At 37.0% G+C, this 24,966-nt stretch overlaps 2 protein-coding genes across 2 annotated transcripts; one reads left to right on the forward strand and one right to left on the reverse strand.

Annotated features, from left to right (window-relative positions):
* Nucleotides 1–1,676: 1,676 nt before the first annotated feature.
* LOC133531500 (ras-like protein 2) lies at nt 1,677–18,435 on the reverse strand. The gene is made up of 4 exons (XM_061869763.1): nt 18,192–18,435; nt 17,882–17,969; nt 13,608–13,819; nt 1,677–11,132 (listed from the first exon to the last, which is right to left on the reverse strand). Exons 1-4 carry the CDS (start codon nt 18,294–18,296, stop codon nt 10,938–10,940), a joined length of 600 nt encoding a protein of 199 aa, XP_061725747.1. The 5' UTR covers nt 18,297–18,435; the 3' UTR covers nt 1,677–10,937.
* Nucleotides 18,436–18,474: 39 nt separating this feature from the next.
* Nucleotides 18,475–24,931, forward strand: LOC133531157 (calcineurin-binding protein cabin-1-like). Its single transcript, XM_061869295.1, has one exon. It carries the CDS (start codon nt 18,619–18,621, stop codon nt 24,835–24,837), a length of 6,219 nt encoding a protein of 2,072 aa, XP_061725279.1. The 5' UTR covers nt 18,475–18,618; the 3' UTR covers nt 24,838–24,931.
* Nucleotides 24,932–24,966: the final 35 nt, after the last annotated feature.

Genomic DNA, 24,966 nt, shown 5'->3' on the forward strand with positions numbered 1-24,966 from the left:
AGGCCACAAGATGGCAGACCCTCCAACTCCCACGGTCCTTAGACTTTCATTAATAGTTTTTTTCTTTAAAAAAAACTAGTACCTACATGCTTCAATTTCTTACCAATGAAATTAATTCGATTGTGAAACGATAGTACATTGTGCAACGAGGGGGATAAGTGAAACATTGGACACGAGGGAAGACCAGAATTTGCAATATTCTTCCCCTGGAATTATACACAATGTTTTTCATCACATTTGCGAAGAAAAAACTAAATTTTAAGCGAAATAATTCTTAAATACGGTGACATTTCAAACATTCGTTCGCCATATTGTCATTTGACAGGTAAGGCATCGAAGGCAGACCTATCTGGCATTCAGCCACGACTGAAAATTGTGTAAAAATATTTAAAACGGGTATTCAACTAATGAAATCAAAACTTTTTAAACATAAACAAACATTAAATTAGAAACGTCAGTATTTTAAAACTAAAAAAAAACTTTTATCATTATCAATCCTTAACTCCAGCGGGAACAATATAGGCATTTGTTCTTTAGTCACCTGCATGAAATAAGATCGTTTTCGAGCAAGTGTGTTGAAAATTATATTATTATAAGATTAATTTTCGTTACAAAATGGGTAAATTACATTACTACGTTTACAATATGAATTTATTTGTGTAACAAAAATTAGTTATGAATAACTTTAATAACACATTGAAGACGAATTGTTTTACCTTTGGACAACTAAGTCTCTTAGCACGCTATTATAACTCAACAGGGACTCGACACAAAATTAAATATTGAAATTAAAGCCTTACGTCCTATCTCCTACAGTACAATTTTCAAAATTTATGTAACTGCAGGGGTGGTCTACGCGTCGTACATAAATTAAGCTGAACCAAAAGTGAGTTGAGTTAGTGTGGAATTAATATAGTAAGCGAAGACCTTAACCGTGGTAGCAAGGGTACGGTCGTTTATTAGTAGGGGGAACTTGATCCCTAAATTATAAAATTAAATAAATCTAAAATAGCAAGTCTACTACACAACCAGACCGTTACAGGTACGCTCGGTTCGTTCGTGCAATTTTAGTTTACATATGTACATTGTACATATGTTTGTTTCCTATTCAGGTCACAAAAGATGGCACGGCAGACCCTCCAACGCGCACGGTCCCTATTGACTGCCGCCCCTAATATCTAGCCGCCCTAGGCCCGGGCCTAGAGCGAGAAAATCCGCCATTGGCTGCAGCGCTGATTTTCGGCTTGCTCCTTGTTGGTGACAAACGTTCCCATACAAGACACATCGCAGGGTTCGAAGGGATAATTATCAATGATAGTTATCGTGATTTTTATGCCTGATAATTATCGCTTTGATAATAACCTTCATTTTACGAAATATAATTAGTATGTTACATGATGATTATTTTATATTTCAATGGTTAGTAAAAAGACTAATCAATATTTGGTCAGTTTTTAATTGTATATAGCAAAAAACGCCCAAATCATGTTTTACTATCAAAGAAATTAAGTATAACACCATCCCCATCCATACCTCGGATAATTATCCGATATTTAACGCGATATTTATCAAAGACTATAATTATCTGGATAATTTCGAACCCTGACACATCGGCATAGTTTGCTTGGTCGTATTTTAATTATACAAAACAGGGTAGGGAGAAATAATAAAACATATTGTTATTGCCGTGTTTATTAGGTAATACATTAGCTGGACAACATTAACGGTTTAGTCGGGACCGGGAGGCCCTTAACATCTGACCCCTAATACCTTCAATAATGTCTGACACAACGAAGCGCGCAAAAATAACTGACCTTTGTTGTACAAGATATTGTTGCAAGTTATAGTAAAAATATACTCTACTGACCAATTGTAAACCAATTTTTAACCCTTTGACCGCGAAAGAAGTCAACTGACGCGCGCGGCTGCAGCCCAATTTCAACCTTCGTGCACTCCGACAAGGTTCACAATGACGTGGCATGCAAAGAGTTGAAGGGTAATAAGACTGCTACCACACAGTCGCCACATAACTGCCTTACATTATGTGGACATGGAACCATGCGTATTGTATAATACTCGAGGAATATCACTGTAATTATTTGAGGTTCGCTTTCTTGGCCTGCGCGAACCGGCGGTGCGCAGCGCAGATCACTTTAAATTTATCAATGCATAATAATTCAGCCTATATACGCCCCACTGTTGGGCACAGGCCTCCTCCCATGCGCGAGTGCTTGGGCTGTCCCGACGTTGGCCCAATGCGGGTTGGAGACTTCACAATTCACATAATACACCTTTGAATTTCTTCGCGGATGTATTCAGTTGTTTTCTCATCTCACGATGTTTTCTTTCACCGAAAAGCTAGTGGTGAATATCAAATATTCTGTACATAAGTTCCGAAAAACTCATTGGTACGAGCCAGGATTTGAACACGCGACCTCCTGATTGAAAGTCGGATGTCATACCCACTAGGCCACTACCGCTTCAATGCATATTCTTCCCTATTTCAATTAGGGTACAATGAATAGTCTGAGACCTCGGAGCATCATGGAGGATTTTTACTCCACGGCATCGAGGAGGCCTTTACCCTTTGAACACGCCTATCGTGTGCGGCGCGTCAACGTGAACCTTGTTGGAATGCACGAAGATTGATATTGGGTTGTATCCACGCGCGTCGTTTACGTCGTCATGGACTAATTAATATTAATATTAATTAGTCCATGACGTCGTTCACGATCAGTGTTATCAGATGAAAATCTCAAAAGGTCAGTTGAATGTCCTGTTAGTACTGTAACGTTTATCGACATATCATTGGTCTTTAACGACGTATGAATGATGGACAAATGTACTGGAAATATTTACCGAATAACGGCGGTTTCACTTACAATGGATGTTAGCTTACAACCGCCATTAGTAATAACAATGCATTCCATTTATTTCCTTTTAAGGAACTCCTAAGGAATTAAATGACAAGTAAAAGGAGGATTCACAATACAATTTTAGAAATATACCTATGTTTATAAAACCGTCGCAATTTTTTTTTAAATTGCCAAAAAAAAAATTAGAACCAAATAGGTAGAAGGCTGAAACTAGATGTTTTTTTAAACTATGTAAAGTAGAATAGCCTTAATACGACTACAATAGGGAGTGTTACTGCAATGTTCTGCCGCCAGAGTGCAGCACTAGCACCTTTCGTAAACCACAAAGTAACTTATACATACTGTGCCTTAAACTGTTTTTTGACAAGATTTCACAGATAATAAAATATGACGTTGATGCATCGAGGCGGTTTGTTTACAAAGGGTCTACCGGGAAACGTGAACATCGACATTGAGTTATCTGTCTCTTCATCGCTCGAATATGCAAGAGTGATAGAGAGGTTAGATAAACCTCAGATTGTGATGGATTGTGGTAGTGGCGCCCCCTACGCAGAGATTCGCGTAATATTCCCTATTTAAATGATTCCATTGTGTTACGAAAATTTATCATACACAGACAACAGTCAAGTCCGTTACATAATGGAATCAATGTAGTTTTTTATTTTATTTAGCTTGTCAAATTTCAGTGAATCCACGTTTCAAAAACAATTGAAGTTAATTTGTTTTATTGACACACCTTATAACAACAACAGGGAAACATACACTAACAAGTATTATGCGAATGTATTAAATATATTCAAACGGGTCACTCACGTATTTTAAAGTCGATCACGATTAGGTAGGTACGCCAACGCTTGCTCCAGTTGAAGCTTTTCGTTATGGAGCGAAATATGTCTAGCAATCTTCGACTTAAAAATACGTGAGTCAGAATTGCATTTGAACTGACATTGACGTGTCTTGTACTTAAGTAAACGTAATGGTACTGAGTAAATCACAACAAAAACAATACTGGTTTAATAAGAGGCATTTTTAATACGTATTAATATATATAACAAAGAAAATATCGCACTCAAATAGTGTCACTGTCACTCCTTACGATTCGAAATAATCTTTTCGCTGAAACATAGTACAAAGAGTGGGGAAGTACACTGAAAGAAATGTTTGCATAACTGTAACAAACATTTTGGTTACTGTTTACACAAAAATTGGGACTTGCGAACTATGTGTTATATGTTACAAAACCGTGTTTGGCTATCAGTGTTCAGGTATTTATTATACACTACAAAATAAGTTTTGTAAATTTATGCAAAGTTTATTTTCTTATAACCGTAGTTTAGTTATTTAGTAAAGTTACAAAACCAGTTCGGCTATTTTTTTTTTTCAGTGTAGGTTATCTTCATACAAACGCACCGCACGCGCCTTGTATGTGTGCGCCATAGTATCTATGCGTCGCCGCACGCACACTCAAACAAAAACCCCGACTGGCTTCCCCACTCTGTACTATGGCTGAAATTGACAAAAATCATTTTGATTTGTGACACTATTCATTGCAATAGGTAATAAAAATACGCGGAAACAAATCCTAGATATCAAGTGTGTTGGGTTCTGCTAATTTTAGGTAAATTCATTAAGGACCTGTTTCATAATGTCCAAGTAAAGTCCACAATAAGCTACTTGCCACTTATCTGACAGACAGTCATCGTTGGCGTTTCACAATCTCCAAATAAGCTTAACTGGTAGAAAGCGCTAAGTTTTGCAGGCACTTTTATCTGGCAGTTATTTTATTTGTTACTTAGCTATCCAATACTTTAATTGGACATTGTGAAAAAATCCCTAAATTCATTACCTAACGTGCCAAATGAAATGTCCTAGTATTTACAAATTTACTTTTATTTTTACTTAAAAAATTGCTATTTCGAAAATTACACTATACTTAGTATAATATTATTTTTGTTAAATTGTAGAAAACTATGCATTCCGGCACCATTGGCAGTGTTTTCGCTCACCTATTTACTATGATATCATCAAACAAATTAGACATGTTTACACACACAGTTTGGTTAAATAGGTAGTTTAATTATGCTGTCTAATTATGTACGGTCACATTCAAAACATGTAAAATGTTCTACGTTTCAATTCGCCAAAAAAAATATTCCATTGCGTAACGAAAGATTAATAATATGATTAGGTTGCGTTACATAATGGAATCGGGTAAATTTTTGAAGAACGGACTCCGTTACGTTACGGTTTTTTACTATGTCCTCATATTTTACCATATTAGAATAAATATTTTGGGACCTTTCACATCAAACATATAATTCCCTAACATTGTTTACACATACATATATATACAAGGTATAAAAAAATGAGTGGGGATCCGTTTAAGGGCATATTCGTTATCATGTCCTGATTAGGAAAAAATAGAAAAAAAAAATTGTCATGGGGAAGGTCTTCCAAGTCTGACAACCCTCTACAAAATAGCCAAAAAAAATCTTCTACATTTTTCTAATCAGCCGGGTTAGCACATGATTAGCGCGACAATATCTCTCGGCGAGATAGACTACTCGTCCCTCTTTAATTAACATAGTTAGAAAAAGACGGGTAGTCTATCGTGTGCTAGGCCTATTGAACATGATACTGAATATGCGCTGAAACGGATCTCCACTATTTTTGTTACACCATAAGTTGTACAAGCTTCTAGTTAAAATATCCAAGTTACAGTAAACCTACGTACAAACGTTAAAATGATTGTAAAACCGTATCAAAACTTGTGCACCACAAACCGCGCAAAAAGCCCGAACCAATAAATACAACGTTACAAAAATATATGTATTGTATATCTCTTTACAAAACAACTACAAAATGTGCATCCTATTATGTAATTATTGTTGTGCTGGCTTCAAACGGACACTGATCTTTTAAATATATATCAATGATTTAAATATAAATGTTTTCGAGTAAATAAACACAAATGGGGCATCCCACAAGAATAACGCTTTAGCCAGTTGGGAGACTAGAGCGTTCGGGCACACTCGGCTCAGCATTGCTCCGAGCAATTATTAGGGTTGGCACAACTTGACGTCCCTTTGCGTGCACAACCACAGATAAGATACTGACTTGAATTTTGGACAACCCTATATAGCTAGTGTTGGTAGGAACTTTGAGTCTGAATTTGAAGAACTCGACTCGTTTTTACGAAACTAGGCGCTTAAAAAAACTTCCGAGTCTTTTAAGTCCCGAGGCGAGTAATTTATTGAGTCTTTTTAAGAGAACTCAAAAGGACTCGAACCTCCGAATAAAGACTGTGTCAACAATTTCATAGGTGTAACCTAAATAAAAGTAAAGAAATTATGCGTTATTGTGTAATTTGTGTGCGTAATCTACGAATATTACTTAAAGACAAAGCATTTCGAAAAAGAAAAAAAAATAGTGAGTTTCCTTGAAAAGGACTCAAGTCCCTATTTAAGACTCGAGTCCCTGAACGAACGAACTCGAGTTTAGACTTAATATGTGAGTCTGAAAAACTGAGTCGAGTTTAAAAGCAGAGGACTCAAAGAACTCGAGTCTTAACCAACACTATAAATAGACGAAAGTGATAGTGCCATACACAAAAAAGAAAAGACAACAACGGTTGAAAGGTTGAAGGTTGGGAGGACAAAGACAAAAGGTTAGAAAGAGACTGTCCTTGAATCGCTGTCAAACTTTGGTTTTGTATGACGTGACATTTCTGTACGGTAGTACTTTTTTATTGATTAAAAAAATTTACACAGCATTACAGCGAACTAATACACTGTGAAAGTTATAATAGACAGTATTTATACAAACTAGGTACATGATACAGTCTAGAAAGGACAAACAGAACAAATGTAAGAAAGAAGACTAATACAAGACAGAAGATTCTCGCTTATCCATCGTCTCACAGAACTTCCAACTACTTCCAAATACATCACATTCCTGTGCTGATGCGAGGAGCGCGTTAATATATTGTAGAGCGCGGACAAGTGGTGATTTGCCATGGGACATAGTACGTGTTTTAGGCACTGCTAATAGGTGACGACTTCGTGGTCGGAAATTAAATTGGGCCTTAGCAACAGATTGGGCTTTAGCCTTGTATGGCTGCTACCCCAATGAAATCCATAAAGCTCGTGAATATACTGGCAACTATTAGCCAAGTCATTAAATATTACCAGACCCAATATCACTATCTCAGAATTTTCAAATTTGTTAGAATAATAGTGTTACCACCACGTTAAGATACATTCTTAAACAAATAAAATCGATTTGTGTCGTTCGCGTCAAAAACATTTCATGTTCACATTAATATTCAAATACTTTCTGGAAGTTGCAAAATAATTTAATTATTCAGATGAGATATAGCTAAAAGAAACAGTGTCCCTTTTCGGCCGATGAACATCGAATTACAAATCTACAGCTAGCTAATATTAAAATACCGAAAAACTGTTAATAACAAAATACATAAACATTAGTATTTGGTTTCCAGACGTTCGGGGGACGTCCTAGTTTTATTTCTGTTTTTCTTAGCATTACATACGACTTAATAATGGGAGAGATTAGTTATTTACATACGCAAAGGGAACTCAAAAAATAATAACTTAGATACTTCGTACGCGATCGAAAGTCTTCTATAACCCTCGGCCGGCAAAGCAATATTTTGAATTTCCGCGCCGTGCGGCGCGCAGCCACGAGGCGGCAAGTTTTTAATATGGCGGCCCTTGTCGGAAACCGTCCATTTTGAGGTATCTTGCCGCACGAGGCGTTATTGCGTAAACGGCCCAGGTTGTCATGAAACAAATAACTAGGGATTTGCCGTCGGAATGTTTCCAAATCGCGAAATTACCACATGGAAAAATTTCGGCAACCCATACTTTTGCGTAGAAATCGAAAGTGAAAGTTTCCTTTGTTTTTTGTGAATGTTTCTTGACATTTCTGAGAATTTTCTAGTTCTTTGGAAACTTTCCGCAACTTGCACGTCTGTAAATAACTCTATCCACCCATATTTTAGTAGTCGGTATGAACAAATTTTCAATTTTTTTTCTTGTTATACCCTTTTTCAGTGATTAATTGGGATCATATCCCAAAGACAAAATGACTCAAAAATGTATAAGAATATACTGCTAAGCTACGTTGATGTTAGCATCGTCTCCGTATAGCGCTAAATGTATACGACCAAGTTTAATTGTTAGTAAAAGTTAGAAATTAAAAAAACACTACTATGCTCTGACAACCCCACTTTGTCCGTAGAAAAAAAACGCGAAATTCAAAAATTCTATGGGAGGACAACCTTTTGCACCTACATTTTTAAAATTTGTTGCCTTTTTCTACTGACAGAAATTACTTGCCAAACTATATGTATATCAAAGACTTAGGTTAAAATTTAGTAAATTTTATTGTGTAACGAAATTTAGTAACAAATATTGTACGTCAAATTTTTGTTACACAATAGCAATTTCTTTTCGACGAACGTAAGTCTTATTCAATCTTAAATTCGGTGGAAAAAATCCAGCATTTTATGAACTTAACTAGTTTTGTTTGAGTTATCTCACACCTGAATATTATAATAAAACAACTGACATTCAATAAAAATGGTCGTATACATTATCATTACAGCAAAAGAACTGTTAAAATTAAAGCCCTATTTTTAAAGCGATATTTGGTGTTCTTTTTTCTCAGTAGAAATTTGAAGTATGGCACTAGTAAAAGAAATATAGCACCAATAAAATAATATATGGAAACAACAACAAAAAGCAGATGCATTGTAATTATTCTTTTACTCCTAATATTTGAAATAAATGCACCCACCAAAAAATAACTATCCCGTAATAAAGCTTAAGAACAACCTAAAAAAAACAAGAATAAATACCTAGACTTAAATAGTCTATGCTTAAAAAAATTAAGGAAAGAGTAGAAAAACGAATCTCATTGAACAAAAAATAAATATTAAATATTGTGATATAAAAATATATTTTAGGTGTTCAGATTATTAGGAGTACATCTCTGTTTAGCTAGATATGGTGTACAGTCAGCGTCAATAGTAACGTATGAAATAGCTCGTCAAAAGTGTCTGCCACCCTGAAATCATTGACATATATCTAAGGACCGGCCTTACGGGCACTAAGAATGGTGCTAGTTCAGCGGTGTCACTCACGAATTCGAGCCAATCGTGCAGTCTAACGCAACTAGTTGCGACCAATCGCGCGCGTGATGCGAACTCATCAACCAATCGCGTTGCGGCGTTAGACTGCACGATTGGCTCGAATTCGTGTGCGTGACACCGCTGTACTGGCCAAATTCGTATTGCCCGTAAGGCCCGACTTTAGATATACGTCAATGCCTGGAATACTTTTCCAAATAGATATTAGAGGTCCACGTCACGCCAGCGCGCCGCCGCCGCCGGGTCGTCAAAAAAGTAACGCCGATCTCAAAATTTCAAACTAAATTTGACAATTTCTATATCCGGTGCGGCGCGTTCAAGGTCACTTTGTCGGCCTAGGCCATCGATGTTGTACGAAATTCTATTGCCAGCGCGCCTCTCTCAAGCGCGAACAACGCAGTATCTCGCAGCCTATTATTGCGAAAGTCAAAACAATATTTCTACGCATATTTTGAGAGAAATCAGTAAGTGTTTATTTCTCTAAAACAATGACCTTCACGCCGGCGGCGCGGACCTCTGTTATATATCACGGCAGTTCACGTTTAGAAGTATTTACCTGCGTCTACATACATTCTTCGTTTTGTTAAGTTATTAGCTTTGACGACCGGTTTGGCCTAGTGGGTAGTGACCCTGCCTACGAAGCTGATGGTCCCGGGTTCAAATCCTGGTAAGGGCATTTATTCGTGTGATGAGCATGGATATTTGTTCCTGAGTCATGGGTGTTTTCTATGTATTTAAGTATTTATAAATATTTATATATTATATATATCGTTGTCTAAGTACCCTCAACACAAGCCTTATTGAGCTTACTGTGGAACTTAGTCAATTTGTGTAATAATGTCCTATAATATTTATTTATTTATTTATTTATTTTAATGGTAGAGATGCGTATTCTGATCCGCTACTTTTGATACTGACCGGACAATTATAGAAGTGACTCCATAAACCTGATCAATATTTTCAGGCCATGACAGCGAGCTAGATTTTCATTTATTCCTAATCTACTGTCAAGTCTCAGCTTTGCCGTTAAGTAAATTAATAATGAGTTTTCTTTCATCATTTCTTTTACAGTTAGATTGATTTAAAATGTGTTATGTGAAATCTTATATTATATCAGATTAATTATTAGTAAATAAGTTTTAATATTGAACCGATTTTTCGTATAAAACCGAGCCTCATCATTGGTAAAATCGTGGAGCCATTGGCTTTAAGAATTGTACATGGTTAAATGCCTTCGTCAACATTTAATTTATTCCATTGTGTAACGAAATCTAGCCATATAAATGCATGACTATTTTCATTACACAAATGAAACAATGAAATTGTAAATAATTGAAATATATTCAATGCGGCAAAATCCGTCTGCGGGACATTCAGTACACGAGTCCTTTTCTCAAACAAAAGTACACGATTGTTAGTCTGGCAAACGTAACTTGCCAGTCAGTAAGAACCAGGAAAACTATACTCATCCCTTTCTTTTAGGTGCTAGTACTAGCGTAAGACAAAGAGAATATGATTCTCTCTGTCTATGTTTGAAATGAGACCTGGGCCAAACTATAAATCATAGACAAAGCAACGATTGCGAGATGTGCTTTATTTCCTACGGTTGAAAAAAAAAAGAAAAATAAGCTCGTGTACGGAATTTGCCGCAGACGAATTTGGCTAGATTGATTAACAAAAAAAAAATACTCAATAAACTTAGAGCCTACCGCGACCCACGTTCGACGTGTTCCCTCTCTGTCGCACTTATAAACTCGTACGAAAGTATAATAGGGAGGCAACACGTCGAACGTAGTACGCGGTAGGCCCTTTGGGGGTAAACTTGACTTCGACTTTACAGCAAAGACTTAAACTTAACAGCATCTGAACACAAAACCACGTTACGTACGTTACAAAATCGCGCACTTTTTGCTCTTCCTCCCGTGCTCGGCCTTGATGTGGACTCTCTCGGCCTCCTGGAACCGGCGGACGAGGCGCACGAGTTCGTGGAAGGCCTGGTCCACGTTCATGCGGGCCTTGGCGCTGCACTCGATGTACGGCACTTTGAGCTGTCGGGAGAGGGCTTGGGCCTCTTCTAGTGATACCTGTGAAAGTTGAATTGGGATGATGACACCGGTTTAATTGACATTTGTATAATTGCCTATAAATTAAACACTAGTATGATGGGCCACAAAACACGTCTTCGGGTGTAAATGTACACAACATTTACGACATATGAATTTAGATTTCTTTTTACAAATTGTGCAACGGCTTTGAGATTCTTGATACTCTATTAAATGGTCAATGCGGTCATATCGAGAAGTTTCTCGATAATTGCGAGGTGTGCGACAAGGTCCACGCTTTTCATTTTTTCTGTAGGTCTCCAACAGTCCCCTTGAAACAACTCTGCGGAAAGTTAAGTGGTCGTATTCTCCACCATCGCGTTTATACAACTGCCAGGCATTATGAGTTGCCATATCCAAACCGTGGCAAAATAATGAGAAATACCATTTTTTCCCGCGGATAGACGTTCGATATAATCCATAAACAAATTTTAGTGAAATAGAAAATGTGCTCATTTTCCTTGGTTTGGGATTGGTGGCCTTACCAGCTAGGGCATCAACGTTTCTTTAGTTGGTCTGGTAGATTTTTGGTAATCAATGTACTTAAATTTCAATATAAACTTTATCCGTATTTACAAACTACATTCAAACAATACAAAGAGTTTTCCTATACTTTCCATAAAATTCATAATATAATGTAAAAGCCCAAAACCACATAAAACCCACGGATTTCCTTGATAGTCTTGATGGGTAACGGAACTGAATATTGTACTCGTATGTAATATAGAAAATGTAAATTTGAAACCAACCATAAAAACATTTCCATAATATTTCACTTTAATACAGTTTTTATTTCTTTAGAAGATTAGAAAGATATAACTTGGAAACGTCAATTCTGAGTTAGGTCACATCAATCGTACGTGACATCTATATTTACGACTCATAAACATTTACGACAGCTGCACACGCCCTAAACATAAATAAACAACAAATTAATTTTGAACTCTATTGCTTATTGAATAAAGTTTCTATTTGTTCGTTCGTTTATAAAATTATATCGTCATAAAATGTAGTAACTTGGCCAAAACATATGTTCACTTGAAACTTAAAATTCTTTATTAAGGAAATATGCTACACTGGTATTTAGGACTCTCTAATATTCAAAGCATATTAGTAACCAAATATGTCCGTGTTAATAATTAATTAATTGCCAAAGGACTCAAGTGACGCTCCCAATAGCCCCGATGGAAACAATGACAGGCCAACATTGAGTCACGCTGCATCATATAGGGAGAACATAATGACGTATTACAGGACGAACTTAAAGGAAAACAAATACATTACTTATTCACTCACGTTGGATGCATCGTATGTATTACATATTACATCATATATTATTCGGATACTTCCTGGTTGAAATAAGGTAAGTAGATAGGGATTTAGGATCAAATGTATGTACCCTAATAGGTATTTAGTTCAAAGACTATGTTTTTAAAATTAAACTATTACAGTTGGCAGTTTAAATGAGTACTTTTACCTCTCCAGTAGAGTATGCAAGGGTGAATTTATGATTTTTAGTACATAACTAAAGGTTCCTATTAAAATTTAAATCGATTTTTTTTTCTTACGGAATTAAGTCATATCACTCATATAATTAGTTAAGCCGAGAAGTTTCGTGAAACATTTTGGATGAATTGAAAAATAGTGTTACATTTAAGCCTTAATTGAGTCTATTCGTCCATGTTTAATTGATTCCTTTTTGTAACGAAAAATCTGTCCTACATTCAGATGGTTAACTTTCGTTGCACAATGGCACGTTTTTTTTTCACAATAACATGAAAATTTGCTATTAAAAGGTACTCACCACCCTCTGCACCTCCAGATTAGCCTTATTTCCCACCATGAGCATGGGGAACGGGAACTCGTCCTTGACACAGAGCATTCGCTTGTGGAACTTGTATAGCTCGACGAAGCTTATGTTCAGTCACTGAGGACACTAAAATGTCTTAAAAGGCACTCACCACTCTTTGCACCTTCAGATCTGCCTTATTCTCCAGTTCTCCACCATAAGCATGGGACACATCCCGGTCCTTGATACGGAGGATGTATGTAAACTTAATGTGGAACTTATATAGCTCGACGAAGCTCATGTTCAGTCACTGAGAGCACTAGAATGTTATCTTAAAATGGACTCACCACTCTCTGCACCTCCAGATCTACCTTATTCTCCACCATGAGCATGGGGAGCTCGTCCTGGTCCTTGACACGTAGGACCTGCTTGTGGAACTTATATAGCTCGACAAAGCTTATGTTTGGTCACAGAAAACACTAGAATGTCTTAAGAAGCACTTACCAATCTCTGCGCCTCCGGATCTGCCTTATTCCCCACCATGAGCATGGGGAACATTGTCATCATGCGGAGAATCTGCTTGTGGAACTTGTATAACTCGTCGAAGCTCGTCGTTTGGTATTGTTCGGTCACAGAGAACAGAAGAATTTGGTCTTAAAGGCACTCACCACTCTCTGCGCCTCCAGATCTGCCTTATTCCCCACCATGAGCATGGGGAACTCGTCCCGGTCCTTCACACGTAGGATCTGCTTGTGGAACTTGTACAGTTCGTCGAAGCTGGAGTGTTCGGCCACAGAGAACACGAGAAGGAAGCCCTCGCCTGAGCGCATGTACTGTTCGCGCATGGCAGAGAACTCCTCCTGACCCGCTGTGTCCAGGACTGTAATCAAAGTTATTAATTGTAGTCTTTTGTTTCAGATTTCTTCGACTATTCTCCTCTACAGGTCGCATTTTTAAACGATTCACGGAATATTTTGTAAGCAAGTTCAAGGTTCAATCATAATTTTTGGTCAATTTTGTTTTTTGCAATATTTTTGGAGTCGTGGATGTTTGTCAGGTCTACAACTCACAGGGCCAGTAATTTTTCTATGTAGGTTTATAGAAGTCTCGTGATATAGATAATGTAAGACAATAATAATGTAGTGTAAACCTTGTTCTTTGTAACATGTCCCGTCAAAAACAGAGATGTGAAATGAGAGCCAAGTTCAATATTAAGAATATGCGTCGTTGATGACTTTGTTGGCAACAGAATTTAGATCTACAATTGTGTGCAATATAATAGCTGTCAATAATAAAATAAAAATTAAAGGGAAAACTGTAACTTTAGACCAATTACATTGGATATTTTTTTTATAATTCTTCCGGTATACTTGACATTATTTCAAAATTAACCTTTACTTAAATAATATTGGAAGTAAAAAAAATAATCATGAAAACGGGCTCTTTTCCAAACTCGCGCATATTCTTATAAAAACGTAAAACCTTACGAAAAAAATACAATTGTGTACTATAATTGTAATTTTGTATCTTGCCTATTATTTCCAATCGAAGATTTACATCTAAACCCATGTCATCCAGAAAAAAAACTTTTCTATAAGACGATCTTCGTCTCAGAGTGTACTAGTAGTCTCTCATTCGGACTTTGTTGTTGATTTTAACCTACTACTTGGTATGCCATGGGCGGCACTATCATTTAGAGCCTCAACCATATGTTACTTACACTACAATCATTAGATAGACCAAAAGCATGTTAGAAAATTAGTGTATCATATTTTAAAAATGGTATACCATATTTTTACCAGTTAGATCTGTTATATAGATACTAGCAGACAATAAACAGTCTAATTAAACTATTGAAGATAGATAGAACTCAAAAGTTGAAACATTTATGCATACAATTTGTAGTGCTCCAGTAAGAATGGATTATTTTTTAATGCACCACAAGGGAGGTAAAAATGGTTTTGAAAGCTTAGCTGAGTCTGGTGGCAAACAGGCTAGATTGCCCGATTGCTAGACACTGGCACAGTCTCCATGTTCCTCCATTTTAATTTTTAATTTTAATTGCAGTTATTTATAGTTTATAGTAAGCTTGACATTTTAATTTATTTTTGACTGCGCTTAACCTTGTTTATAAAATCCATTTATTATTTTAATTTAATCAATGAAATGTTTAATGATGTAAATTTTAATGTCTAGTTTTTAAATCGATTTTAATTTTCGTTTTTATTTTAATTCTTTTTATAAATGTTATATGTATATGGATCAATGTTGTCTGCAATAAATGATTTTTTTACTTTTATTTATTTATAATAATTCCTACATGGACAAAGTAGCAGCAGCAGTCCTAGCAGAGGCAAGTCGAAAATATACATTTGTTATATATTTTTTGCTATATTTGGGGACAATCTGACACAGATCGACCTAGCCCCAAACTAAGCAAAGCTGGTACTATGGGTACTAGGCGACAATATACATATGTATAATATTGTCAGGTGACAAGCAAAACTCGTTAGTAACAAAAAAAATTGAACAAAAATCAACCTTATTTTAGTAGTAATATGGTTCATTATGGCTTGTGGTGGTAATAAGTGATGTTTGCTTGTCACCTGTTGATATATACATAGAATTGTTAACAGTAAACTTTATTTATTCAAGATAATAATCAAACAGCATTGTATGTATGTATGTATATACTTTATTGTACATAGAAATAAAAACACGAAAAACACAGTGACAGAGTAAATTAAATACAACAAAGGCGAACTTATCCCTGTATGGGATCTCTTCCAGTTAACCTTTGAGGAAATGAGTAAAACAGAAGTAACGATGAATGAATGACAAACACAAACAAAAGTGTACAATCACTGAAATTAATGAAATGCACGTTTTGAATACACATTGATACAAATATACATAGATAGAAAAATAACCATAAAATAATGCATACATATATATATAAATAAAAATAAATAAATATTCAATATATAATATAAATAAATATGAATTCGAACCAGAAAAGTAAAGGAAATTAAAAAAGTAGAAGTACTCCAAAGAACTAGGAAGTCGTAACCAAAGTATCGGAAAGCCACAATTTTTTAAGCTTCTCCTTGAGTGATGCTACAGATTGGGATTGCCTCACGGACACCGGAATCTCGTTCCATAACTTGACGGCATGGACAGTAAAGGATTTCTTGTATGTGCGCGTCGTATTGGAAGGAATCGTGAGTAAAAGATTGGTGCTTGATCGAAGGCGATGACCACTACCAGCAGCTAAATAACTAAACCTTTCGGAAAGGTAAGGTGGCGAAGCAGGATTAAATAGAACATTGAAAAGCAATGATAGGACATGCACATCTCGTCGACGACGAATCGGAAGCCAGCCAAGCTGAGATCGAAACTGGGATACATGATCAAACTTACGTAGACCGAAAATGTATCGAATACAAATATTTTGCAATCGCTCGAGTTTGTCCAGTAACTCCTCACTAAGGTCCAAGAAAGCAGTATCAGCGTAATCTAACAACGGGAGTAAAAGTGAACATGCGAGAGTTATTTTGGTTTGAAGAGGAAGGAAATTTTGAAGACGCCTTAGTGAGTGGAGAGATGAGCATTCTATCTTCTCTAATCATATCTTGTCATCTCAACATCTCAACTAATATAACTTGATACCTTATCAACTGTATGAGACAACATCTATAAATACTCTTATTCAATTAGATATCAGACAATTTTATGAGCTGCAATTCGTCGGGGATAGTGCAATACCGCGCAACTAACAAAGTCGTAAGAGTTCGAAATTCAAACAATGTACAAGGTAATTGGACCTTACTGCATTTGTTAGTTACGCGGTATTGCACTATCCCCGACGAGTTATGTCATACAATATATTTGTAAGTTTTAAAGCCCATCACAAAAGATATCTTATAGCAAGTCATCTTACGTACCATTTGACAGAGTCCACACAAGCTATAATATATATTTTAGTATCTTACAATATCGTATAGCAAGGCATTTTAAGATACTTTGTGATATTATGATATATTTTGGTTGATTTAGTCTTTCTCACAACGTAGGTGAGCGATATATATTTTGATATTGTTGGCGTGTGTGGTGCTTAGCTATGCTATAGGATATCTGTCCGTATCTTACATATCCGTAGATATAATAAGCTGTGTCTGACGCACTCAAGTCTCCGCATACTTGTATGTGTACAAATTAAATTCGGATTTTAAACTTTTATAGAAATAAAAAAAAAACTAAATTTTAACATGCAAAGATTTGGCTTAGGTTTTACAAGGATTTTATTAATGTCAGGCTGATATTTTAAGGTTATTTAACAGAATAATTAATTATGAGAATGAAGAGTAAAATAAAATATGCACCTAATCAAGTAATTAATTTATAAACAAACTAACCCCTGGAGTGGTAGGCTGTCGGCTCCCAATTATGTTACTTAAATTTGAATTTGATTATTTGGAATAAACTCAAAATTCCAACAACTCAAATATGCATGTATTTCAATATCATTATAATATTACTTAATGGGTTGACTAAATGATTGCTAAGTTATGCAAAGGGATAACTTAAGAAGATTTTTTAAAATATTGAAAGGATTTACTGAGTGTTAACTTTATGAATTTTCAAATCAGTAGCTAGGTAATAGGAACAAATGTCATTGTAAATGTTATCATTTGAATGTTTCTTTGGACATTACTATCTTTAATAATATTTCTAATTTGAACTACAACTATTCATTCTTTATAAAATATTATATTCTGTAATGATAGGTAAATACCAATAAGGAAAACTTTTCTTGTACTTGGGTTCTACCCACAAAATAACTGCATACATTGACAACAGCCATGACACACTGCCGAGTGCCGCCCAAACAAAAATGGTCAGGCCAATGATCCAAAAACAATAAAAATTATGTTCTACTCACTGTCCAATTTCGCGGGAATATCGTCTATCACGCATTGCTTCGTGTAGCTGTCTTCGATCGTAGGGTCGTAGTCGGTCACAAAATAGCTCTAGAAAAAAAAAACAGGGCACTTTAAGACCACTTGTAATAGTGGGCGGCGTCTTTGAGATTGGACCTTGACACACACTTTGTGTCATAACTGAAGGAATTGGAGTAGAATCAGGATTCGCAGCGGCTTAAACTGAGCTTGATGAGTCAAAGTTGTAATGTAGATTCTAAGAATAGTAAATATCTTGTTTGTAGACCTTGATTAACCTATTACGGTCTTTACCTGGATAAACTGTATAGTGATAGCACTTTTTCCGACACCACCACCCCCCACGACGACTAGTTTATACGTCTGCGCTTGATTAGGTCTATCTCCTGGCCGAGACATTTTGTAAAATTATTAGAAAACAAGTATTTTAACACAAATATGGTCCGATTGATCCTTCGCTGACGGTCACGGATGACACAAGCGACGGAATTTGCACTGCACTACTTGACAGATAGTTCGGATCATAAACAGAAACTGTATAAAAACTATTTGAGATAAATAGAAATACGTCCACGTTCAGAAAGTTCTGAAATATTCTGACAGTTGGTAGCGAAACAAAGACAATCGAGTATACGCAATCTGTGGCTATTATTATTGTCATCTTTTTCTGCTGCCGGGTGCATACATTATTATGAAAATTTAGCACAAATAACTCTAAATCATGATAAAAATAGCAGCATTAAACGACGAGTCTGAGGAAGAAAGTGGATCAGAAGAAGAGGTCACAAAAGAGGCTCTAGAACAAATAGCGTTGCAACAATATGCAAAGGCTCTGGAATTACAACGAAAAGGCAATTTGAAGGACGCTACCCAACTACTCAAGGACCTTCTGGACACGGAGCTACTTTATGATATTAAGAAACCAGCGCAAGGTGAGAAAATATCAGGTCCTTTGCTTAATTTAAAGTATTTATGTTATAAAAATCTTGCATCAATCTTGAGTAGTTCGGATGTAGACGCCGCCATAGATTGTTATTGTGCGGCCTCAGAACTTGACGATACAGACGTTACATTATGGCACCGTCTTGGGCAACTGTGTATGCGCGGGAAGCGGTACGAAATGGCCCTGCATGCCTTCCAACGCGGTGCCGACCGCAACCCGCGCCACTGGCCGTGTCTCGACAAAATTGTCACTCTACTGATGGGACTAGACTTTCATGAAGAATGTATATCAGCTATTTATGATACCCTACAACTGGACCCAGGATATCTCAGAGGTTTAGCCTACAGAAAACATATATACACTACCTACCCTTACATAAAAGATTTTATGGAATATCTAAACCCTATGTACAAATGGAATGAAAAAGATGATGACCCGATAGATGATGATGAAGCGAAAAGACTATTAAAAGAAGCAGAGGAGATACATGAGGAATTTTTACAGCAACAAAGAAAACAGAAGCACAAGTTTGTATTACCCCACTTAAAATTGCAAAAGCCAATCAATAATTTAACATGGAAATCAGTTGGGGAGTCTCTGATACATATGCACCAATATATCTCAGACAACTTTTACAGTCATGCCTGTTTCATAGATGTTATATTTGAAAAGGAAGACAAACAGGAACCTATGGAGGTATGTGAGGAGCCAAAGAAAGATGAAGCTCCTGAGAAAGCCGAGGAAAATGCAGAAAGTGATAAAAATAATGAGATTGTGTCTGAGAATGATAATGAAATGTCAGATAAAGACAAGGCTGCCACTGATACAGAGAAAGTTGAGAGTGACATAGAGACTGCTGTTATAGATCTACCTGCTGAGGCACAACCTGAAGCTAAAACTCAGAAGAAACAGCCCGTGAGAAGAAGAGGAAGTGCTCTTAGCTTCCTGCAACAATGGGAGTGGTGTACCAAACGTCGCTCTGGCAGAAAGAAGACAACCAACAAAGCAGACAAACTCAGTGATAATATCTATGATACTTTAAGAAGAATGGTGCCACCCTGCCTGACTTCTGACAATACTGAGAAAAAAGAAACAAGGGGGCCTTCTCCAGATGTTACAGATCTAGACAAGCTATTTGATGAAAAAGATCAGCCTGAGAAAAAAAACAGTCAATATTTTGGCACTGACATTGAAAATAATGATGTGCAACAATTCATTGACAAGTATATGGAGAATAAGAAAGATATAATTGATATTTTAAATGACTTTTTACAGATTTTAGCAGGAAAATGGAAAGTAAAATGGCCTGAAGGTCTTTCAACTATATTTATTGAATGTAATAAATGCTACAACAATCATATTGATGTGCCAGCTTGTACTGGAGATAACCATGATGACTTGAGACACTATACTGCAGTTAATGTCTTGGTTGAAGAATTACTAGTCAATGAAAAGTTGAATATAAATGACAGTAAAGACACGCATGCTCTAGATGTGGCTGAGTCTATTGGCATGATTCTTACTATGAATCCACATATTTTTTCAGGCATTGATTGTCTGGAATACATGTTGCGGTATCTTTGGGTCAAAGTGCATATTAATTTATTGAATAAAAGTGATGAATTAGCTTTGGATTCGTTGTATCAACTATCTTTTGAATTTGAAGCAATGGGGGAAAGCAGTGTGAAGTATAGTCTGCAAATTATTAACTTTACCTTTAAACCAATTATAAACAATGATGAAATAGCAGAATATATAAAATTCTTAGAAAGAAATAAAAAACTATCAACAGTTATGGAGTTATATGACCAAGGTCATTATGAAGAAGTGTTGTCGATTATCATAGATTCATTTGAACATTGTAAGACTATAGCTCGAAAACAAGAAGAAGAGATGTCTTTAGATTTTGCCGTGCAGCTATCTCTTATTTTGGACACATACTGGGCACTAGAAAAAGTAAATGAATGCTTTAAATGGTCATTAACATGCTTACATGAGGCCTTAAAACACTATTTTCGGTATACGTCCGGTTCAGAAGATTATAATAAGTGGACCCTTGCTGTTGTCAAAATACTCTGTTGTATAGAGCACATCCTGACTACAGAAGGTTTGGTCTGTTTAGATACAGTCAGTCAGAAAGAGATAGGTCAAGGATTGGAAGACCTTATCAGAATAATTGGGCATCAGGTTGAAACCAATGCAACAGAGATGCCTTTTGGAACAATCATACCTTGGATTTTACTGCACTATATTTTACAAAGAGAAGAAGATCAGGGACGAGTAGCAGTGCCCAATGATGGTGATAAAAATGATGATGATGTTCCAAATCCTTTAATGGTATTATTTATTGGACATCAACAACTTGGCGACAGAGGCTGGTGCTGCAGTTCTGATGGGAAACTGCTGTACTTTATTTTAGATACAGTAGTACCGCGAATACGATCACCAGCTTTAGCAAAGTCAGCAGAACAATTATTGCAATACATGGAACAATGCGTCTTTTGCTTATTCGGCCATCCAAGTAGAAAGAGTAAGATTAAATATTTGGCAGACCATAACGTAACTCCACATTCATTAGATTGGCATAGAGCTCAACAGCTTTACGAAATATTTAGGCCACCCACACTTCCCGAACTCGAGGGTAAGGTTTCGGCCATAACAGCTGACACAGAGCAACTCTTCCATCGCATTTTGGCACTGCTGCCTTCCGAATGCGACCCGCATAAGTATGTCCCCGACATCGAAAAATACATAAAAGGTGTTGAAACTAAACTGCCAACAGTACCCACACTTCTACCGTACAAGATGAAAGATATTTACTTTTTATTGGGCGACCATTACTTTAAAAGAGAAGAAGCTAAAATGGCAGTTAAGTTCAACATACTCGACGTTATCGTCAATAACGACCGTTTGGAGTCTTGGGCGCAAATTGCTCTGGCAAAAGCCATGAACTTGGAAAGGCTATTAAACTCCTGTAAGAATCTGAATAATGAAAAGGAGTTTTTGAATCCAGCGCGGTCGACGATAAGATGCTTCAAGCGTTCTTTGCAGTTAGACCCCGAACATTGCAACTTGTGGATTGAATACGGAATGTTCGTATACATCATCCATTCATTTTGTTCTCGTGCTTTGAAACAAGCCAGCGAGTCTCTGAGCATGGATGATTTTGCGTCTCTTGAAAAGCAAAAAGAAGACATGTTGGATACTACGCAAAAATGTTTTACTACTGTAGATGATCTTAATAATGGCACTAACGATGATAAATCGGATGAGGATTCATGGCTTTACTTTTATATGTTGGGTAAAGTAGCCGAAAAACGGAACAAACCACCGGCTGTCTATTTAGATTATTATTCGAAAGCGGTAACAATGCTACAAAAGACAGATGCTATATACCCTCTGAAAATCAGCTATAATGCGCCCGTTCATCTCTGCATTGAAGTTTTAGAATTGCACTATAGAATACACGCCTCAATTTTAAAATATATAGAACAACACGAAAACAAACCCATTCCGTCGTCAGTTGGAAAAGTATTTCAGGCATGTATAGACGAATGGAGGAAGGGACCGTTCTCTAGAAAATCTGCAAAGGATCGAGAGGATGCAGCTAAAGAATCGGAAAAAGCTGAAGCAAAACAAAACGAACAGGTACATGCGGCTAATATACTTAAACGTTCTGTGAGTGACGCGGGTGAAGAAGATAACCTGGAAGCAAAACGGCTTAAGTTAGAGGCTGCAGCGGCAAAAGTTAGACGTTCTGCTTCTTATGACACTGAACGACTTAATGCTAGTAAAGAACTTACCTCAACTCAAAATGCTGAACCAACATCGAATGTAGCGACTGAAACCACAAAAACTCTTGAAGAAGATGTGCAAACGACAGAGAAAAAAGATGAAACGGTGAATATAACTTCAGAAAAGGAAACGGTATCCGAGGTTCAGAAACCGCAAGACAAATCCGAAGTACCACCAGCAGTAGAACATACAGAAGTAGAAAAAGAAAAAGTAGACCCAGACAAAAAGGAAGAAACTAGTAGTTCATCATCTTCGTCGTCTGATTCCAGCTCAAGTGACTCGACGTCAGATAGCAGTAGTAGTAATTCGAGTAGAGATAGTGAATCATCCAGTAAATCTGCCAATGAGTCCAAGCCGCTAACAGAAGAAGAAACTATGAAAATAATTAATGCATGTTTATATGCGCTAGAAGACTGCGCGAGCAGATTTCCTCCTCACTATAAAGCAATTTACCGATTGGCGCATTATCATTTCTATTTCAGGAAGGGGAAAAATATTGAGAGATGTCGAGACCTAATGCTATCTAATTTTACTTCGAGCTTTGGTTTATCGATCGGAGGGCTGTTTAGTGAGAGGAGAATGACGAATTTCTTCAACAATATTTGGAAGATTCCAGTCATGGAAGTTGAGAGAGCTGGAGGTTTCGCGTTCCATATGAACCGGTGTGTCCTGCTCACGATGGAAATATTAAAAGAGATAGACGACCATAAAACATTACTTGACTTGAGCTTGCAACTACAGAGGATCCCTGAACCGGACAAAAGGTACTTGCGTGATGGAGATAGGGAGGAACTAGCACAGCAAGCGTTCTCTCTGTCAGTACAATCTCTGAAAGGACAAGTGTTCAAGTTCAGTCAGCAGCCAGACTTGAAGAGCAACGACATCGAACAGCAGGCGCTGAAAAGCCTCATGCTCGACATTTACAGATCTTACCAAAGAACGCAGAAACAGTCAAATTCTAAGCAGTTCGTCAATTTAATAATTGACGCTTACAAACTTATCACTACAATTCCTATTACAGAAAACACTAATCTCGTAGACGTCAGTCTTAAATATTGCCAATCTATCGCTCGTTCGTCGTTGAAACAGTTGAACAACCTTGATAATTTAGAGAAAACTCAAAACGCACAGAAGAAGCAAGCAGCCAAGATGGCAGCTGCTGCCGAAACTTCAAAGGCGAAAGAAGCGACTAATCAAAGTAAATCGGAGCCAAAAGTTACTACGTCTGTGTCCATGCCGCTACCAGCAGCGGGAGCCGGGCTTCCGAAGATGTCACAACACGAGATGGCAGCAGCTTTCCAAAATTATTTGCCCATGTTAAACGATCCAATGCTCTCCCAACAAACTGCGGCTGCGCTATCCCTCTCTTACCTAAGCAACGCCTTAGCGGGCTACACTTCCCTGCAAAACACTTTACAGAACTCGCTCCAAAATTCGCTGCAGAATTCCTTCCAAGCAGAATTCTACCGGCAATTCCTCGGACAGAGCTTCTCCCCGTACAACGTTCCACCGCCCGCTAAGAAACAAAAACGTGGCCCGAAACCGAAACCTAATCCCTTAAGTAATCCTTTGAAGACTTCAAAATCTTTTAGTGGCACTGGCACGACTTCGTTATCCAAATCAGTCAGTACGAATACAACTAGCAGTATTCAGAAACCTGTCAGCAGCTTGCAAAAGCCTTTACCAAGTAATTTGCCAAAAACATTAAGTAGTCTACAGAAGTCTACATCAGCTCCTTTAGCTCCAAGCATGGGGACAGTATTGGCCAGTCTTCCGGCATCAATGACTGCTGGATTAAGCAACTACAATCCTCCCCCTATTTCCTCTCACTCTGTACCCACACAAGCGCACATGTCTACGGCATCCACTGTAAATACGGCGATTCACACTAAGCCACCACAGTCTCACCAGCAAGTCAGTCCAGGAAAAACTCTACAGGAGAAACTAGCGGAACGTCAGAAAAATATGCCCACAATGAGTAAATCTACCCAAAACGTCAGCTCCCAGGAAATTAATGCTTCAATAAGTAGATTACCGTCATCTTTAACGATTACTAAGACTGGCGTGCCAAAGCAGGCGCCACAGTCAGTTATACAAGTCAAAAAACCAGAGGCTAAAAAGTCACTTTCATTTAATGACCCAGAAACTCGACCTAAACCTACTATATCCTCAGATGAAGTTATCGTGTTGGATGATGATTAAGATTGTGATTATTTTATCAGTCTAAGTCCCTAATTAATTATGTATTTGTCTAATGTAATCCTAAGTACTGATTTTATAAAGGTAAAATAAAGTATGATTGTCTTTTATTTCGAATCTTCAATCTACACA

Source organism: Cydia pomonella, chromosome 2 (assembly GCF_033807575.1).
Source record: "Cydia pomonella isolate Wapato2018A chromosome 2, ilCydPomo1, whole genome shotgun sequence".
NCBI lineage: Eukaryota > Metazoa > Arthropoda > Insecta > Lepidoptera > Tortricidae > Cydia > Cydia pomonella.